We start from the raw sequence: 21,324 nt of genomic DNA, 5'->3' as shown, positions 1-21,324 counted from the left end.
CCTACGAAGAATAGATCTTTGAATTTCTGAAGTTTTGCCGCCCAATCGCTTTCAAAATGGCGTCGGCGTGGTCGTCGGAATCACCGCCGGATGGCGCTGGCATCGCTCTCGCCGCGTACAGCCGATTAGTAAAAATCGCGAGTCGGCCTCGAGCCCGCAACGAGTGAAGTTGTGTGAGGTGTAGTCAAGTGCGCGGTGTCGAACCCCCGACGTTTCTAACTGAAAACTGAGGTAAGGGTATACCCGTTGTTATTTATCCACTGTAAACAAACGCCCGATGATATCAGCCACGAAATTGTGAATCGCGGTGACGATTTATCGCGTCTCACTGCCGATTACAAAGTCTCAGGTATCCTCGGCTGTGACAATTCTTTCGGGACCCTCCGATCGACAACAAAAAATGGCATTCGAGAGTCTCTATATACGACAAATGACCGCTGGTTTAATCCTTGACAATCGACGATAGTATCAACCGACGGGAATGACGATGCCTCGTTTTGCATTCGTCCCGCTCGTCAAATCCAAGGATCGGCCAGCGCCTATCCCTGATCGCAAACGGGGAGGATATTAGTGCAGGGAACGCGGCGCTACGTCCTCGTCGGCGAAAGCCACTCGTGTAGTGTGTGTAGGTCGGGATCGATACATTCATCTCTGCCGCTTCTGAGCGAGGGTGGATTTTCACCGGTTAGACTCTCTCGGGGGCGTCTCTTCCTCCTTCCTGCTGCTTCCTTCCTGTCTACCCACTGCCACCGTTTCTCCTTCCCCCGACCCTCAGAGTCCCACATTAATGCGTACCCGCCATGCGGGCCCCGTTTACGAGGTTACGTTACGTTACGCTACGCTTACGGGACAAAGAACCCCTACGTAGATTATTAACTACGTTGCACAGCGTATGATGCACAAGGCGGAAGTACGAATCTGCGATTGGTCGACAATTTCATTATTAAGTATTACGGGGGGAAAGGTTGAACGTTCGTTGTCTGGAGTAGAGTCGTACGACTTTGTTTTGGAGAGAGATGGTTGTAGGCATAGACGACGCACGAGTTCAGATAAGAGACGAGGGTCGCTGATAACGGTGCAGTTGTATTGTTTACTTGCACGAAACCAAATTCGATACTGATACCGGTTAGTGTAGCTGGGGATGTCGGTATTTGATTTAGCCTTGCAATTTTTTTTTTTTTCTTATCATTCCTTTTTCCGAGTTTGCTATTTTTTCTTTCTCCGCAATCGCTTGGATCTGAGAAAATGGATAAATGTACGCAGAGGAAATTTGAGTTCGGTAGAACGAAACATTTTACAGCTTTGAGCGATTTAAATACTTTGACAATCAATAAAAACACAACACAATCACAATTTCGAGTACAACAGTGATACTCTGCATACTCGTTTTTTTTATATAAAATATTTCTAGGTCCATTTTGCAATCGTGAGATGTTGTACGTATGGACTAACATGAATTCACTAATCTTACATTGGTTTTTGTATTACAACGTTAAAGACATAAAATTTGAACCCATTTCTTTGGAAAGCAAAACACAAAAACACAAAATAATATATCTTCTATATTCTTCTCCGGACACCGTTACGCGTTTCTTATTACAAATGTATCAAGTAGTTAAAAAAAAAAGAGACAGCCATCAATTTGGTGTTCTCTTTTCCCGCATCCAGTCTTTAATTACCATGGGAATCGAAGCCGGGATTTTCTGTAGAGTGTTGGGCAACTACTACTGGCGTAGATAAAAATTGAATGTGTAGTGTGTGGCGGGCAATTAGCAAAAGTAGCGTTTCAAATCGCGAGGCCATTACGCACAAGACTCCATCGTCTTATCACCTCGCTTCTGTATGACATATGTACTTAATACAATCCGACGATAAATACAAATCTCGGATGATTCCACACCGCGGTATCTCGTACGATAGTAAAAAAAATTAAAATAAAATACAAACCAAGTCCGCAGTGGCATGGAAGAAAAAGAAATTAACAACAAAAAATGGAAAAATTCATAGACACGGCGAGAAAAAAAAAAAAAGAATTTTTATAGACGATTTCTGACCCGAATGACAGAAAGATTTCAAGGTCTATGTTGCGATTTGTTACTTAATATTTTCGTACGAATTTAAATCGGATTTATAATCGAAGTTCTGTAATGTCTGTGAAAAGTATAAATAATATCGTTTCCCGAACGAAAAGAAAGAATAACTATTTTTCGTCCTTGGGAGTTTTCCGCGCGATCACTATACCAACAAACGCATAATTGAATCATCATCGCGGTGACGTTCCCTGCATTTTTAGTCGAGCAATGCAACGTCGCAGTGCAGGTGATTTAAGGCTCGATGGTTTGCACCTGACGACGCATTCCGGCGCAACTAATTACTAGAGGTGGTTAAACCGTGGCTCGGTTAACGCCAGTCCTGCTGTTCGAACGATATCGAGCATAACACGTATGTATGTGTATACATACTGCGCGGAAGGAAATTTGCGGGGAAGTTTTAAACGGCGACTCAAGGGCGGAATTAAGAATATAATCGCAACGCGGTTTAAATAGGGCGCGAAGAGCTGGGAGAGAAGAGACGAAATCGTAAAACAAATAAAATAAAGTAAATGAAATAATAAAAAAAAAAAAGAAGGGAAAAGAAAACAACGACGAAAGAAGAAACGAACGCTCGCTCGTAATAGAGGACTCGCCGGATGCAGTGAATATGTATCATACATACATACATTTATACATAGATTCATACATATGCAGCACGAATACGTGGAGAGATGCACGCCGGATCTGGCGTACGTATAATACGGGCATGCAGCGACGAAACTCATCTGCGAGGAACGACGTATTTAACACGACGAGAAAACTCCTGGTATAGTACGAAAATAAAAAAAAAAAATAAAAACGGGATGAAAAAGAAAAATAAAAAAGGCAAAAGGAAAGAATTGAGCGACGAACATTTAATTTGTTTCGATCAGACGTTTGAAAAAATGTGTCTCGAAGTATGTTTGTACCAATGATTGGCGCCTTGTATGATGTGATGTAAAAATTAAAGATTAGGAATTGGTAATTACAAATTTATCAGGCGTAAGATAACAAATTGAGTTAGAGTTCGTTCGGCAAACTGTTTTTTTTTTTCCCTTTTTTTTAACTGTCACGGCGCGTAAATTTTATTATCACTATGATTGTTATTATTCAGGGATATTTATATATCTAAAATCGCGATGATTATATTTCTACCCCGCGATAACAATTTTGCTGTACGTATAGTTATGTAAGTAAGAATTGAATCAACGACGACCACTGAAACGCAATGGAAAAACTAACATCGCGTCGTAATATCGTTATACTTTTCTTTCCTAGAGCCGGCAAAAGTCATCGTTATATTTCGGAATCTTAGTTCCTTAAAAATCATTATAAAAATGAAAAAAATTATTGATTTTTTCTCCAATCTTACTAGCTTACTAACTTCAACCTCGTCAAAAGTCGTACTAATTGCGAGCAAAGCGAGCTGCAACACTGCGCGAATGACGAGAACTACACTCGAGTCTCAACCTAGGGATTGCATCACCGCATGGATATAGGTATAAAAATAAAAATTCCGAGTATTTTACCCTGTTTTCTTCTGTAGCAGCGATGCGTTGCAGTTGGGGTCAGGTAATCGCTTCAACGAGTAAAGAAAAACAAACGTACATTTAATTAATCAGGAGGTGCAATCGCGCGGTTATCGCCAAGTTTCCCCGCTGTTTTTTCCAGTCAACTAAAACCGAACCAACCGTAATAACTGTAATTATCATCTGCCGGTGACGGTGCTTCTTACACTCAAGGCCGCTTCTTTGTTACACTCGCAAAGTGTCAGCAGCTAGGAGTAGAGTATGTAGTCGCAAATGACGCTGCTGCGACAAGAAGGTGTAACAGAACTTTGGAATTGGATTAAAATTGTATATATTTTGGACACGTGATTCAAAGTACGTGATAGCAGCGAGACGCGTGATATGGGAATTGTGATGTCCGTGCGAAGAATTGGCAAAGAGACGGAGAGGCGCGTGTATCAAGGAATAAATTAATTGGAAACGTACTCAGTCTCGTCGTTATTAATGCGAATAATTAATCCAGAGAAGAATCATCGCTCATGGATATTTTCGTACGTTTATCTACACTTTTAATCCATTTTTATTTATACTTATGTACACATTCGTATTCACAAAACTTTCGTGTAGTAGACCATCCGGTGTCTAGCTGCAATTACATAGAGACCCTAATTCTCGCTGCAGTTCACGTTCGTCGAGCCATCTGCTCGCCACATTTGTTCGATGAATCTGACACGTGGTTGCAGTAATGCCGCTGCCGTTTCAGGATTCGGTATTTTTTTCTTTAAGCTTTTGGAAAACTTGGAGAAAAATTGGCAGAAGGATCGGGATCTAAAAACTATACCATCGTAAATACTGAGCGTGGTGATAAGATATTCTCACGAGTTAGTGTCACGTACAAAATTCTACGATATTATCGTCGTGTACAATATAATGCGTGTGATATTGACCGGTCAGCTAATGACCGAAACACCGCGTACTTCCGGTCGTTATTATATCACAGGGCATCGTTAGTCGGCTCGCCATAAAACCGAGAGCATATATTCGCTTGCCCAAGAATTTCACGTAACTCGGACATAATCTGTAACATTTTGCGTACTTACAATGTTGAATTTTTCTTCTTTATTCATTTTGGCAATTTCTATTATTAATGCAGCGTCGAGGTGTAAAAAATATCGTTAATAGAAATTTTCAAATTATTAGATCAATTAACAAACAGAGGAATTAATTCAGCTACTTTTTTGGCCAGCAGTTCAGCTCGGCAATTGCACTGAAACTTAACGATTACCTCTCTAAATAAGAGCGCGGAACTAAATGACGGCCGTATTCGCAAGGACAAATCGTGTTCTGCAATCAGAAAACGAGGGGGGATCGTTCGATCTAATTGCTTGTTGTTTACGTGACGTTTCGACAAGAGATCCTCGCTGGTTGCTCGAGACTATTTCATACAGCTACTCGATCGCCTATCGGTTTCCGATTCCGATGGGTATAACGCATAGATGCACGGTACCTAAATACCTCCACCTATTGTGCGCGGGAGTCGTAAAACCTGCAAGGAAGTATAAAGCTTCTGGAAACGACACCAGCTGTAAGATTAAAGATTTATCAGTATCCGGCTATAAAACTGCAGATTAACATAAAATCAAAGGAACGATCGAGTCAGGGTTGAAAAAGTATAAGTGAAGTCTACTGTGGTTACAAATTTCAACAGGCAATGTTTTTTTTGGGGATTGAACAGATTTCAGGGGCTGTTGGTAAAACTCGTGACGGCTCATTTTCGGAATATTTAACCCCCCCCCCCCTTCTTACAGCGTCACGTTATGCGTGTAGAAAAATAATTTTTGAAATGGAAATCGGCGCAGACTTTAATATAACGTATTTTGTTCACATACGTGACGGATATGCAACGGTAATGTTAACGAAAATTCAACACGGCTGAGTCGAATCATAAATTCATGTCGCGTCCCATTGGATATTATGGAAATTCGGGAAAAATAAGGTTAAGCAGGAATGTAAAGTTACCTTGGGCGTATACGAGCACTTTATTGCACTTCACAGCTTTCATTCATTCGTTGATGGTATTCCTTCATTGAATCGCGTCCCTCGCCACTCAACCCTCGACTAATTCGATTAACACCGGCAGCTCGTCGCTTGACTCGACAGATTTGCGCGAGAGTCGACGATCACCAGCCGCAGAACAATTGCAAAATTGAAGAAATTTGCGAACAAACAAAGAGTGTGCATAAATTTTTACGACGTCTTGTTATTACGGCTGCCCTGTGTAATACGGTATAATTGTCACCACTCTGTATGTATTATTTTTTCAGTACCCTGGATACATTATTAGTTCGTTCGTGTCAACACTTTCCGCAAGCACTCGTAGAATTAGGTATAACGATAAAATTTTAAAACACAAATAACAATGATAAATACTGCATTGAGTTATAAATAATTCCAAGAAAATGTGACGACGTACGTGATTTGGTAAACTTTTCATCAATAATTTAATTATCGAGTAGGCACACGCAATCGTGAAACGAAAAGCAACTGGAAATGAGAAAAATATTTACAGTGATATACAGTCGCTAATAAGACTGATAAATTTATCGTCAATTCATAAGTTTGACCGTGTTCAACTCTCACCGTACAAAGTCTTTGGCATTGAGGCTGTAAATTATACAGGACGCAGCTGCGGCTGTCGTTTATAGTATTGTACTTGTAAAAAAACAATTTCTCAATTCAGGTGAAATATATTCCGCTCTAATTGATATATATATATATATGTATATATAACTAAAAGCGAACGGTGTGCAATATCGGGAGACCGCGAATCCGGGGGCAATATCTCATATCGTGCTTCTGCACTATAACTGTTGTACCTTATATATTATTATACCTACCTGTCCTTGGCAATAAATCCACCGACCTTTCGTTTTTTTTCTACTCTTTTTTTTTTTTTTATTCTTTACCATCTTTACGGAAGGGGAAAAAGCCTGCGAAATTACGACTCGACGCGCTATCGATAAGATATACAATATATCGTATGACTTAAACTTTCTGTATCTCTTCGCATTTTCTAGGGTGATTCGTGTTTGCAAAAAAATGTTTCAAACTTGTTCATTACCCGTGTTATTATTTAATGTGTGTACATACATACATGTTTGAAGACATATTTCAGAACCTTTACGAAACATTTACAATTACCGTCTATCACCTATGTTTTCATTAATAAATGTTGGAAAATGTAAATTAAAAAATAAATAAACTACAAATAATTGCATTTGTTACGAAATCCGAAAGATGACTCGACGTGTCCCGTCTATCCATGTTCAGGCATCCGTGCAGTACCCGGTGATTTTGGTACCGCCTCCGGCTTCGTGATCGCGAAGTTACGTCGGGTGCAACCGGAAGTTGGGGCGATAGACACGGAGGCGCGGGTCGCCCGAGAAGAGCCTCTCTTCTCGTACTTCCGTACGTAAGGACTGGGACTGGGTACTTTATAGCCGAGAGAGCGAGAGGGAGAGAAAAGGGTCGCGGAACTCGGCGCGGCGCCGGCTCCGTCGACTTGGTTCCCGATCGATTCCCGGGTGTGAGTGAACCCGTCGCCCTCCCTCCCTCCCTCCCTCTCTTTCTCCCGTCCATCCATCCCTCGGGAGATCGCCACGCCTTTCAGTGTGTTGGTACGTAGACGTATCGATGCCGAGAAACTTTTATGATCTATATACGTATATGCGTGCATATTTTTACCTCAATTTTCGCACGCACCGCAGTCACTTTTCCCCATTATGTAAGCGGAGTAGAACTCGTTTATAGACATCCCGTGTGCCGACGTTTCACTTGCTTCCTATTGCACGGGATATCGTTTTTTTTTTTTTTTTTTTTTTTTTTTTTTTATACGCGTTTCGAGCTATATCAAACATTACTATAACACAGAGGATCGCTAGAGATTATACAATCTCGGTTTGGAATAATCATTCATGGTCTCGTACGTTTTATAAGAAAGTCACAATAACTAATCAACAAATATTGGGCGTGTGTGTGAGAATTCCTGCAGGGGTTAGATGCTTGATTAGTGTTTACTCGAAAAAAGGTGTTCAGTCATAATTTTGAAAATTTTTGTTATAGAAAGTTATATTTGATGCAAAATCATGTTTCGTTCTCCTCGCAATTTTATTACGCAGAGAAGAGGTTGGATTTCATATTTGAAATGAACTTTTGTTTTACATTTGCACATGCAGCAAAACATTATGAATTTTTACAACAGGTTGGAAAATTTGTAATCCATGCAGAGACGAAAATAATTTTTTTTGAATTGTTAAGGTCGTGTAGCGGTCCTACCCTTACCGACAGAGGAAACCCGCCCTTTTTCTTCCCATATTAAATAAAAAAATGGACGTAAAGGGAGAGAGAGAGTAAATTCTGTGACGAATAGTACACGGTTCACCGTTGTGGATTACGTATACTCATGTATATGGCATGTTTCTCTACGTATCTATATACGTGTATACCGTACGCATATGTGGATATTTTTCCCCTGTGTCATGCAACGAACTACAGAAAGCGAGAGAGAGAGAGAGAGGGACGTGTGTAAATAATACTTAACTCACGCGTATAACGCATCACGCAAGGGCCACCCCTGCTGGAAGCTATGCAGGCTACACGACGCGAGGAATGATGACTTTTCGGGGAGATCGCGCGTTGCGTGTGCATGATCGTATTTTTCTACCACCGCGCATCTATTGCCTTGAATTTATTTCCTTATTTCTTTTTTATACCATAATACTGTTTTCCCTCCTCTGTCGACACTGTAACACTTTAGTCAATTGAATCGTATTACGAAATAATTATATCTAGTTTTAAAAAAATTTTATTATCAGATATTCACCGAACGAGATAGTTCGGGATACTACAATTTTTTTTTACTTTTCAATTTCCGTCGAACAATTTTTGTGCCCGTACTTGTACGGATTTTGAAAGTGGAAAATTTTTTTTAAATCGTCTACATTACTCGCTTTTCAAAATCTGTGCGGTTGACTGACGACGAGTAATTCCTACTTTTTATTATTTATATACTATGAGTGTGAAAAATGAAGTTCCGTTATAATGGGTACGGGAAAATTTGTTAATATTGTTGGAATAATCTTACAAGGTGTCGTACCGTGTAACACCTGCGCATGGGGAAGGATCTATAATGATATACGTACGTGCGTGCGATGGTTTTCTGAAATCAATAAAGGCGGTGTATGCCTTACCCGCTACATTATCCAGCTCCATGGCTGGATGAGGACACAAACTGTTATACGTATGTATGCATGCATGTACGTTTCGTGCCCCGGGTCTATATGGGCCACGGTAAACCGTCACGGTGCAGGGAGAGAGGAGAATAACGAATAACGCAAGCGTTCTATTCTACGAGTTTAAACACAGAGCGGTCGATTAAAAAATTCAAACGTATTTTCGCTGTGTTTTTTTTTTAAATTCAGATTGAAATATGTTTACCACGTACACCGACTATCTTAATACTCTCGAAATGTGAGAAAGTCTTGACGTGAATTTAATTTTTTAACATTAATTTTATACCCAGGAATTTGAAAAAGAAAGAAAACTTTGAAAAACATTTAACATCTTAATAATATATTCCAGTTATGGTTTGTTTTTCTCTTGTTCTTCAAAAACCAACAAACCATGCAGTCCATAAGTAAATGAATTTTTTCGCTTTTCATGATGATAATTTTTCCGGTTTGCATGATAAAATTACGCGTGTTAAAATACGGTAAAAGTAGAAAACAAATCCAATATATTACGACAGTTTTTACGTAACTTGAACGAATTTCTTTTTCTTCCGGCAGATACTTCCAGCCATGGATAGATACATGTATTTACACAATATATAGGATTGGTATATAACGCGCGCGTTTGCGTGCGTGTGTGTGTGTGTGTGTTATATGTATCGTACAAGGTACGCCGGAAGTTTATTCGTCGGTCTTTAAACACTCGATTTCCTGCGACCTGTGATCATTAGATGAACGGGATATAAGAGAAGCCGCTTAGTCCAGAGCAGCAGCTGTTCACGGATGCAGTCGTGGTTGGTAGACGACCTGATTGTGAGATATGAATCATAATATTCACGGACGTCGTTGCGTAGCCGCCGCTATCGCCTCCCGATCGCACCGAAACTCCTTTCCAAAAAAGAGAACTGTCAAATCCCACTCCCCAAAAAAGAGCACCCGCGCAACAACGATTGAGATCCCAAATTCGTTTTTTTCTGCAAATGATGGAAACAAAAAAATATCGTAATAATTTCGCGTGTGAAAATTCCAGTTTGAACTTCTTTTTTTCATTGGTTTGTTTGTGCTGGAATATCGCGGAAACTTTTCACATCAGACCTTTGCTTCCCAGATAGCAGTTTCACTTGGACAGAATTGATGGAAAATGTAAGTAAAAAAGAAAGTGTATCGTTCAAATATTGTTACAATTACGAGAAAAGTGTAAACTATTTAAAGTAATTATCGTAGTCGTCGACGCCACCTTTTTTGGTAACTGGAAAATGAACTTGTTTTCTTAGTCTTGGCCTAGCTTAATCAATGTTTTACCATCAGCGTTAAACTGTCCAAAGAGTCTCAATAAAATGTGGTATCGGCGTGTCTGTATCAGAAAATAATTACATTGTAGACTTTACGCGGTTAGAGGGAAAAAGTTCGTTTTCATCAACGTAAAAATGTCAATATTTGACCGACCATAAGTGTAAAAATTTTCCCTCGCTCGGTATGGATGACGGTGGTTTTTAAGGGACGTTCCATCCCGTCGCCATAAACGCGAGGCTGGAATCGCACGATCCTGATATCTCTGCGCAACGCCTCCACTCGTCATAAAGCACCTTCTGCTACCTTTATTTCCACACGGGTTGATGGATATAGACCGTCAGAGTTCGCCGCATGACGCAGATGTCTCGAGTACTACGAGAGAAGGGCGGCAGGCAACGTGGTGCTTCGGAACCGTAGAAACACCCGTTCAAAGTTGTGTGGAAGTTACGCATCCGTGCGTGCGCGTTCGGTAAAAAGATATCGCCTATATCCCGTAGCCTTTTGCCTTCCTTGTCTCTGGTCCATTGCCTTAGCTTCGCTTTCGTTACACGTGACGTATGCCAACGTATGCGCGTATGCATACGGATGATACTTACGGCATGTGTGTACGCTCTATGATGCCGCTGCAGCTACTCGCTGTGATATGTCGATTTCTTCGACTCTCTTCAACTCTCTCAAGTCTCGCCTTCGTCCTCCTTCTCCTCATCCTTCTTCTTGAGACGCGGTTGCAGCTTCTGGGAACTCACGAAACCAGGAACGCACTTAAACAGTCGTAACTTGTAACGGGAGCCGCGAGCTGTGAGAGAAATAAAGAGGAAAAATTGAAAAACGAAAACCTTACGTGCGTGTTATGTCTTAAACGGCTAGCAGCTAGGCAGTCGAATTATTTTTACGGTGTGATTACAGCTGCGTGAGAAATAATGTTCAAGATACAGTTTCGAGGATTTTATTATCCTCCGCTAGGAAGAGAAAACTCTGTACTATACATTTTTTTTATTGATCAATCTTGCCAATTGACGTTTCAATCGAATCGTCAACTGTTATTTCCTCAAAAGTTTACAATGCGAAAACGAGAATTGAAATTTGAGAACGATGATTATTACTATGAACGTTGAAAAGATATTTAGAAAACGCTTGTGTATCATAGACGTTTCTATCTTCCCACCATCGTCGCTGTGTAACCTACACTGTTGTATCGGCCGCTTTAAAATATACATACACGTGTCACGTATACATGTATTCAGAGTATTTTCTGCCCTCCATGACTCACTAATGCAGCTCGCAAGCCTCCTTCGCTCTCTCGCGCCCTGCAGTGATAACTGCTGCAGAAGACACGAGGAGATAAAGAAGAAAATATTTTTTTCACCGCGCTATTTACTGCTGACGAAAATTTTGGAATTGTTAGTCACAAAATTATTCTCATTATATAGAATAAATCCAATGTAAATGATTGGTAATTGAGCGACGCGAAGCTTTTCGAGCTTATCAAATTTCATCCACTCCTCTACTGTCCAGAATTTCATTTCAAGCTATGCGTCTAGTTTTTGCATCAGGAACAACGCTCGTGACAGATATTTTTAGACAAAGAGAACAGAGGATGATGTCGTTATGTCTGATTATCTGGAATATTCCGACTCGCTTTCCGCAATAGAATATATTATACTAACTTCTACATATATGAGTTGGTGACCGCGAGTCTGCACAGTCAGATATGAAAAGAAATCACACGTAGGTACGTACGAGTATATTTTGTAAGGAAAAAAACTTGAATTAAAAAATGTAACTATAATTTCTTGAGTGCGTTTAATTCATTTGCCACGCGGATGACGCGAGGGTATTTTCTTTGTTAAATGAGGTATAAAAACTTGACGGAATCTTGATTAAATATTCAACATCTCGATGTTCCCCGATATCATTTTTGCCCCACTATCTCCTTCCGCGTCAGCTTTATTTTGTACAACTCGTCTTAAGAAGAAGACGAACCCTCATCGTGAAGCTAATCGTGATTTTTGAATTCGGTCCTTGAACCCCCGGCCACTCTTATATTATACCTATATAGGAGAGGGCCTAAGAATATACACTCGAACTTTCTCTTTAACGGCCCGCCGTTATCGCCTTCCGATGATGGACAAAAACCGGAAGGCGATACTCCCGGAATTCCATGAAGATTATCGTGTCTTATTCACGAAAAATACCACACGTGTATAATTTTACAATTACGAGTTTCTTTTTCTGATTTTTTTTTTTTTTGGTTTTTTCGATAAAATTAAATAATCTCTCATTCGTATCGACACGAAGGGCTCGACTATATATTAGCAACAAATGCTGTACATTTCTGAGTCTCATACGCAATCAGAGTCTATTGTCCGGTTATTTACAATGATTGAAATACTTTTTTTTTTTCTAACAAAGAAAAAACATCGTGTATTATGTGACCTCGACTTCCGCCAAATTGTGAATTTCATCGCAAAATGTATTGGTTTTCCTCTGTGCCTGTCATTTCCTGCGGTGTTAATATTCCATACAATATATGTAATGTGAAAACAAAGGGTAAAATAAAAATGGGACAGGAATTCTGCAGTTCAGCGCATTTTTTTTTTTTTCTTCTCATCTTATAAATTTTTTTACAATCCGCACGGTGCAGTTTTATTTGACCCGTCGAGTTCTACACGAGTGACCTATTCCCGTATGCGTCAAACGGGTTAGCGAGTAGTTTTATTTCTGTCGAGACGGCTATAATACAATACGTTTGTATGTATATATATGTACACAGCAACGATTAGAGAAAACAACGTTAAACACACTGATTTCATTAATTAAAATCATTTCAGCCGGCACAACAACGCCTCGACTAATTTAATTTGACTCCTCACGTAGCACGACGGAGGGCATCGCTCGCTCGGCTCTTGACTCATTCGGGGAAAATCTCTATGGCGTATACCTACGTTATATGCATAATATGATGTATAAAACGAAACAATGCGACCGGCGACACGCGACAATTACGCATTGGCGTATAATCAAGACAAACTGCAGCCTCTCCGATACGCGTCTATAATATAACACATTTAAGTTGCGTTCGTTAAAGTACTGCTGCACGTGCATCAAATTACAGGTTCATGATTTCCGTTTACCGTACCAATTCCCATGTATCATAAAATTGTACACGTGATGTGATTTAATTGCTACCGTAGCAAATATATATATATACATGTACATACATATCTTGAAAACTTATCCTTTTCTTCTTCTTATTCCTCATTTGCAGCCAGAGCATGTCCTGACAAGTGGAGGAAGCTGTTAGCAGGTTGCGGGGAAAGATCCAAGGGGATTGTCGGATAGATAAGGATTCTTCTCCAAAATGGCGGGGGGTCAACAGCAGCAAGAACAGTACACGGTACCACAGTTGGCAAGAATATTTCACAACCTCCCTCACCTCAACGTGTCTCTTCATTCCGTGAACAACACTTTCAATCCACACTCGGAAATTTATCTCGAGGTGAGCTTTTCGGATCGCATCTCTGTACTGTTTCCATGTCATACCTAAGGTACCTGTGTATACATATATTATGTATACGTGTATGCATACGCGCGCATAATAAAATTACAAGGCGAGCATGTAAGAAGATCTCTGCAGCATTCGAAGTACCTGCAAATATCTACGTATATATATATATATATATATATATATTTCGTCTCGTTGATGAAATATGTAAGGAATCCTGTGTACCGCGGATGGAATGTACAAAGGATTTTCAGAATCCCCCGAAGGCAGGTAACGCGAGTCGTTGAAACTATGTGAATACTGTATTATACGAGTATATGTATGTTGTGCTTGCAGTCTGAATTCAAGTCTACGTGCATAGTTTGCAATTAAAATACAAGAATTTTGCAGAGGAAATAAAACTCGTGCAGCTCTTTTCATGTATACGTATATAAATACGTTTTTTTTTTTACAGTGATGTTTGGTCGGAAAATTTTTAAGTCCTTCTCAGGTCAAGTATCAAAGAGTCTACAGTTTATTATAGTCTCGCAATGAAATTAGTTTTCTTATATTACACACGTAGTTGTTGCGCAATTTCAGTGTAATACGATTCGATGGAAGTCGTGTAAGGTTTCGGTTCGATTTCAATTGTTACTAGGCAAGTTTTTTTCCACTCGTTCACGAAAGACCGCGTTTACCATACGAGGCCTAGAAATGACAAGAAATCATTTATTGCCGCATATTCCGACCGCGTATTTATTACCCGGTAATAAAATTACGGTAGAAGAATTATCTTTGTACAGCGGTTTACGCGTATTCAAACGAATCACCGGACGCAAGGCTTTCCTGCTTTGGAAGTCGATAACTAATCGAATTCAATCATCGGGATGTATGACGTATCAAGTTCAAACTGAACAAAGTCCAAAGTCTCCTTCGCTATCCTCGTTTCAATTGTTTGATAATCTTACGTTAACATCTAACGGAAAGTCATAGAAAATTTCCATTTATGTCCGCGGTTTTACAACTTACGACGTTATGTCGTGTAGCGTAATGATAGATGAAAATTGAAAATTTGCCCCACATCCGTTGATTGTTAATACGACGAGTGTATTTATTCGTAACAGCTAAACAAACAACCGTTGCCTGTTTTTTCAACGTCGGAACCCAACGACGGTTAGCCTTGGCGGTTGCGCGAAGTGTTCAATTTTTTTTCGGCGATATTATTCTATTGGTCATTTTCAAATTGTAATGCACGATGAATTTATTCACAATGCTTCGTTACGTTGACGCTACTGACTCAACTCATAATCTTATAATCCGTTGTGTTTCAAGCACAGCGACACAATGATATTGTATAACTGTATTTAAGCTGCGTAGCTATACGCATAGCAGGATTATCAATCAGAACGAATCTGCAGATTGCACAATTGAGCTCCTCTGCATTTCTAATCAAGTTCACTGTTCTGCAGTTTAACAGTTTGACGGTTCAATTATTCTGAGACTCGTCCAAGCTCAATTTTGCAATCTAACAAATCATTATTGCTTTGATTTTCCCCATTGGTTATTCAATTGCTTATACCGCGCGGAATGAGCTGCAACTACACAGTCAGCTTCTTCCAGGTCACCGATCGAAAGAAGCAGGTGTCTTCTTTCTGCGAGCTGCACTCTTTCTCACGGTTTTTATTATTTTTAATTTTTTCAAATCTCCTCTTTCATCCACAGAGCTTGGGCATACTGGGCAGTATCCCGGCAGCTTGGCTTATTCTCACCCTTCTGGTCCTGCTGGTTTATCTCGTGACGAGATGCTGCGATCGGAAACCAAGACCAAGGAGATCCATCGCTCTGTTGAAGTGTTCGCTCGCCATACTGGCTCTGTTGTGCTGCGGCGCCGTTGCCGTTGGTCTCTACGGGAACGACGACCTCCACAATGGATTGATACAGCTGATTTCGGCGGCGAAACACGTCGACGGTATTATTATGTCGATAAGAAATCAGGTGAGGTTTTCTACGCTCTCTCGGTATTCTCGCAGTTTGAAAGCATAGCCTCGATTTTATTTCCTATTTCTTGCACGCAGACTGGTACGATAGAGGCAACGCTCAAGCAGAAAATTCAGGTCCAGCTAACAGCTCTCGAAGACGCCTTCGACGAACCGACGAGCAACAAAACCATGCTGGCAGCTTTGCTCGCCGCCTTGACTAGCATGAAACTGAATACAAGCGTCGCCGCTAACCGGAGCATCGAGATGAGGAGACCACTGAGTGGAATTGGCTTGGCTGGTGCCATTGGAATGGGGGAGAAAATCGAGCAGTTAAGGTGGCCGGTTACCATGGCTGTTCTCAGCGCCCTTCTTGTTCTCTGCGTTGTTTTACTCGTCGGCGTAGCTCGTCACTCTCGATGCGCCCTGATCACGTGAGTTTCACGTATTTCCTTAACTTTCCTTCTCCTCGCTTACAACGCGAAGACGCGCCAAGCTTACCGAAAAATCTTCTCTGCATTACAGCTTTTCCGTGTTTGGTTTGTTCGCCGTGATAGTCTCGTGGCTAATGGCCTCCCTTTATCTGGCGACCTCGGTAGCTCTAGGAGATCTCTGCGTGTCTCCGGACGATTACTTGACAAGGGCGGTACCCTCGACACTGGCTTCCGAGGTCCTGTCTTACTACACCCACTGCGAAAGTACTCGGAGTAATCCATTCACCCAGAGACTGCGGGACGGTCAACGAGCCGCCGTTAACATGCGGCTGAATTTGAATATCGTTACACGATTAGCCGACGACTTGTTCAAGAGTCAACAGCTCCAACCGAGGCTCAGTAGCCTCATGACCGACGTAAATTCCGTCGATCGTCTAATGTCGAATCTCGCTACTATCCTCGACTGCAAACCTCTGCACAAGCAATATGTTAACGCTGCGAAAAGTCTTTGCCACTTAGGATTGTGAGTATGAATAATTGATTTGTTATTGTTGTTGGAATAATTACTCCATTTATCATGAAAAGTTTTCATCCAAATAACATTTAATTTTTTTCTTTACCACAGATACGGGCTGACGTTCATGCTGCTTGCGAGTCTTGCTGCCGGATTGTTTTTCACTGTCCTCGTTTGGGTCGATTCGCACACGTGGATTTACATACGGAAACGGTAAGCCCGGTCGGCAATTTTGCGAATGAATCAACGTCCGGCGTCGAATCCAACTCTTTGTCATATACTCGTTCCTTTATTTATTCGTCTCTCTTTTTTCTCCCGCAGACGCGACTATCATCAAGTGGACGAACAGGATCCGTTCCTACCTCCGTCGGCGGCTTCGCAGGCTATCGCAGCACGCACTCTTCGTGGCCAAGGGTCGTACCCGCCTACAGCCCCTCCTAGTATTCAAATTGGCAACAAAAATGCTATTAAGCAGCCCTTGTTGCTCACGCCTCCCCCGCCGTCCTACGCAACAGCTACTGCTCGAGCACGTCAACTGCACGAGAGCATGCTCAAGTTTGTGCATGATTAATATTTATATTTTTATATTTTACTTTACAGTCAATGATTCAAAAATAAAACGAGTTTAACAATTTTTCAAAATCACGCCGGTTTTGCTCGATCTTTGTTGTGTACTTTTTTTTTTTTTTTTTAAATTTATTTTTTATATATATTTCCTTGTAATTTTGTTTCTTCTCTCTCGACTGTTTTTTTCTTCTTAATATTTACGATCGAAATTTTATCTTTTCTGTATTAACTTTCTAACTGTATCGTCTCAGTTATCGTGTCAAGGGGTCTAGGAACTTTTGCTCGAAACGGTTAACTTATCGCCAAATAGCATCGATTCAGTTCTTGCAAGTTGACAAGATTTTGGCACCATCCGAAGTCCGAAATCGATCATTTCAATAAACGTTTCCCAGCCCTCTTACAATAATTGTTTTAATCAATCTGATAATAAATCCGGAACGGCATGTAGTAACAATTGTATTGATTTTTCATTAAAAAAAAAAAGAAAAAGAAAAAACAGCCAAAAACGACAAAGTTAACTATGAAAATGTAAACCATTTACATTTATAAATAACGCCGTTTAATTTGAAGTAATTATTGGCTGCTGTATGTAGAATTGCGCGCTATTAATATATTAGTATTTGATATACATATAATTACGTAATCCCGAATGTTGCTTTGAATGTTTTCCTTGATTTTTTTTTTTTCACATCCTGCGAACAATGGGCTTATAAGTTAAAAATTATGCATTCTCATTGATTCTTATATACAGAATAACATAGATTCAAATCGAGGTCATTATTAAACTTGAGCGCAACTTTACATTTCCAACTATATATATATATATTATTATACATACATATATAAATGATAAAGATCAGAATGGCGCGTTCGAACGATAGAAAAAGTTGCAAGTTTATTTGTTTGATATTTTTTTTTTTTTAATTTTTTTTTTCCCTGCATGTTACAGAGGTGGGGGTGTCAACGGGGGAGGAGCTGGGGACATTAAATCGGCTCAGCATAATCAGCAATCGGCAAGTGGACGGGCTGAGCACCACAGGGCTGGGCTCGGAGACCAACCTGGCCAGTACGCGACTTTAAGCAAACAGTGCAAAACCCTTGAATCTAGTGATTTCTACTGAGGGCACGCCCCCTCGGGACCTGGTAAGACCTGGCTCGAGTCGTACTTCCATTCTTGGCTTTTTCATTGTCAAAGTCTACTCGTTCGTTTAATGACTGGTTCTTCGTCTTCAACTTTTAGGTAGAGAACCGCCCTGGACGCCAACCGTCGCGTCTTTCACCGGGACTCTGTCGCACAATAATTCGCACGGCCCAGCTCATCTAGCCACTTTCCAAGACTCTAGAAAAACGCAGACCCTTGATCCGAAGAACCTGGCCAATCTGAAACGCGGTCCAACTCCGGCCTGGAATCAGAACCGACCGTTACCGCCTAATCCATCCCAGCCTTCCTGGGAGTTCGAGTCACGTTCGCAGTCGAACATGAATCAGTTCAGATCCCTGGTTAGAAACAAAGCTCCTAATATCAGAATACAAGATCAGATGCAGGATCAGGTTCGTACTTTGGACCGTAATTTTTCGAGGGGTCAGTTTAATAACGGTGGACAAAACAACGCGGTACCGAACATGTATGGAACATACAACAGGGCTCAAGCTAGGCAGGAAAAACCCGTTCCCACTTTGAGTCAGGTACAAGGCAGCGATCCCAATTTATATGCCGTTACCGAATTGTAATTGGGAGAATTTCGTGGGTGTAACGATCGATTTGACGATAGTTGATTGGATTGTAGAGTAAAACTTTCGAAGAAACTGAAACAAAATTTCTCTATTGAGAATAAGAAATTGAATACAGCTCACGATCGACAAATACTGTATGTGTATGTGTTACGAACGTGTGTGTGTGTGTGTGTGTGTGTGCGTGTACGTGTGCGCGTGTGTGAAAATATCAAGAAACATAATCAAAACAATCTTCTTGTATCTCATTAAATAACGAATCATCGGTAATACAATTAAATAATTGAAACGATTTTAAACGCACATACCGGTTAAAGTTTAATAAACGGTTTGTCATACACTCAATACAAAATACGTACATATTAATGGGTCGATGAATTCGGTAAGGACAAGCAGATAAAATAACACATATGTTACTTTTCACGGTAAACAAATGAATACTATGTAATCGGCAAACTGATATAGGAGTGATTTTAACGTTTCTTTGATCGCTTGAAGTACTATACGGTGATATCTCTGGAGTCTTCGGATTACGTAAGCTAGGCATAGGATATGCGATTTATTGAGCGGCGGGGGTTTATTTCGAGTTGTGAAATCGTCGTGACGACGATAGCGTAACGATAATGAGGGGGCGAAAAAATCTTGGATCTAATTATGTGAAAATAGGTTGGTTAATTCACTGGTGAAAGCTTGATCGAATATCAATATTGAGAAAAAACCGTTTAACCGTCAGTGGACGGAAAATGGTAAAAATACTCAGTGTTCCCGTATAGAAGAATCTGGTTGTAGTAGATTTTATGGTATGTTACGTTATACCGGAGTTAGTGAAACGGACGTTGGAATTTGCATGCGTTGGTTTTTGGCGTTCTATCAGTTCGGATTCAAATTTATACATAGGTTATTTTCACGAAAGATTTCACGCAAACCTACATATTTATATATTTCAAATTATTAATCACGTAGATCACTGAATATATATATATATATATACATATGTATGTATGGTATGTGATTGGTAATATTACGATTGCACATTGATCGGAGTTTGATTTTTATTAGTAATAAGAAAAAAAAAAATAAGAATGCTCATTTTCTAATGAACTGTTGCTAAGAAAATGTACGTGTATTTATACTCCACAAAAGACATAATTATTATTGATGACGAGACGTCATTGTTTTAATGCATTTAAATATCTTTCGACAAAAAAATGAAACAAGAAAAAAATTATAACGTCTAGGTAAACTGAAAGATAATTTTCATATACATTGCAGCCAAACGTTTCGATTAATTGTAACATGTACAGGAGAGACGAGAAAAAGCACACAAATCTTTTCAATTTCATCGGTATATCAAGCCGTTGGCAATTGATTAGTATGAATTTTAATATATAGCTATATACGAATGTGTATATATGTGTAAGTATATTTGTTATCTCCCAATTGATTTTTCTTCCTCTTGAAAAAAAAAAAGAAAAAAAAACACCGACAAACAAGTAATATTAGTATCCATAATTTAATGCATATTGTATAAAATGCTGCCCAAAACTCAGGCCACGTTTTTTAAGTACAAACACATTACGTCAGAACTATCGTATCGATTGATGAACCTATGGTAAAGTTTCATTAAACTTCATCAATTTATCGGTTACAACCACAACAAAACGGATTATTTTCTAATACTACGATATAATATCGTATTTACTGTAATCTTAAGAAATAGTTGCGCAGGCACGGACGTTATGTGGCATTGTTGTATTTGCAAGATCCCGTAAAAGACACATATATACGTTTACTTTGTACGGATTTTGAAGATTTTTTTGGGCGCGAAATTACCTGTAACAACGATGGTGATTTTACTTCCATCACGTAACTTATTGAAGATAGACAGAGAAAGACAAAATAAAAAACAATTGCAACGAAACTGCCAAGTTAGATGAAAAAGATTTCGGTTTAGTTTATAAACAATTAGAAAAAAAACCATTGTATATATAATGCTGTAGCTGAATGAAACTTATAAAATGTGGAATTTTGAATCTTAATGTGTAATCTAAGGATAATATTCTGGAATAACATTTTATTTACACACCCCGTTTACAATAACTTTATAACAGTTTATCATTCGCGTGGTAATAAGTCACACAATTAGTAGTGAAATATTCACAATTTAATGGCACACCTGTTAATTACGACTCACAATTTAAATCTATTTCACTTGCAAAGAAGACAAAAAACACTTTTCTGTTATCATTAATGGAAACACTAAAAGATTTACATCACGTGTGTGTGCAAATTCGTTGATACGAAGACGTAAACGATAAGAGGATCGAGTGAACATCGGCCATAATGTAAATATTTGTAATATTTATTGAAAGTAGCGTATAGGACAATTCAAAGTAGATTAGTAATTAATTAGTTTAATTGGAAATACTGGTACATAAATTGATTTGATGAGTGGGA

At 39.7% G+C, this 21,324-nt stretch overlaps 1 protein-coding gene across 1 annotated transcript; it reads left to right on the top strand.

Annotated features, from left to right (window-relative positions):
• Positions 1-148: 148 nt before the first annotated feature.
• On the top strand, positions 149-20,024 carry tty (tweety). Its single transcript, XM_046614668.2, has 9 exons — positions 149-231; positions 13,430-13,660; positions 15,368-15,640; positions 15,721-16,055; positions 16,147-16,578; positions 16,681-16,782; positions 16,891-17,124; positions 18,086-18,279; positions 18,377-20,024. Exons 2-8 carry the CDS (start codon positions 13,523-13,525, stop codon positions 18,255-18,257), a joined length of 1,686 nt encoding a protein of 561 aa, XP_046470624.1. The 5' UTR covers positions 149-231; positions 13,430-13,522; the 3' UTR covers positions 18,258-18,279; positions 18,377-20,024.
• The last annotated feature ends 1,300 nt before the right edge of the window (positions 20,025-21,324 follow it).

This window comes from Neodiprion pinetum, chromosome 2 (genome assembly GCF_021155775.2).
Source record: "Neodiprion pinetum isolate iyNeoPine1 chromosome 2, iyNeoPine1.2, whole genome shotgun sequence".
NCBI lineage: Eukaryota > Metazoa > Arthropoda > Insecta > Hymenoptera > Diprionidae > Neodiprion > Neodiprion pinetum.
Note: the sequence above shows the minus strand (reverse complement) of the source record. Positions and strands in the feature narration are given on the sequence as shown.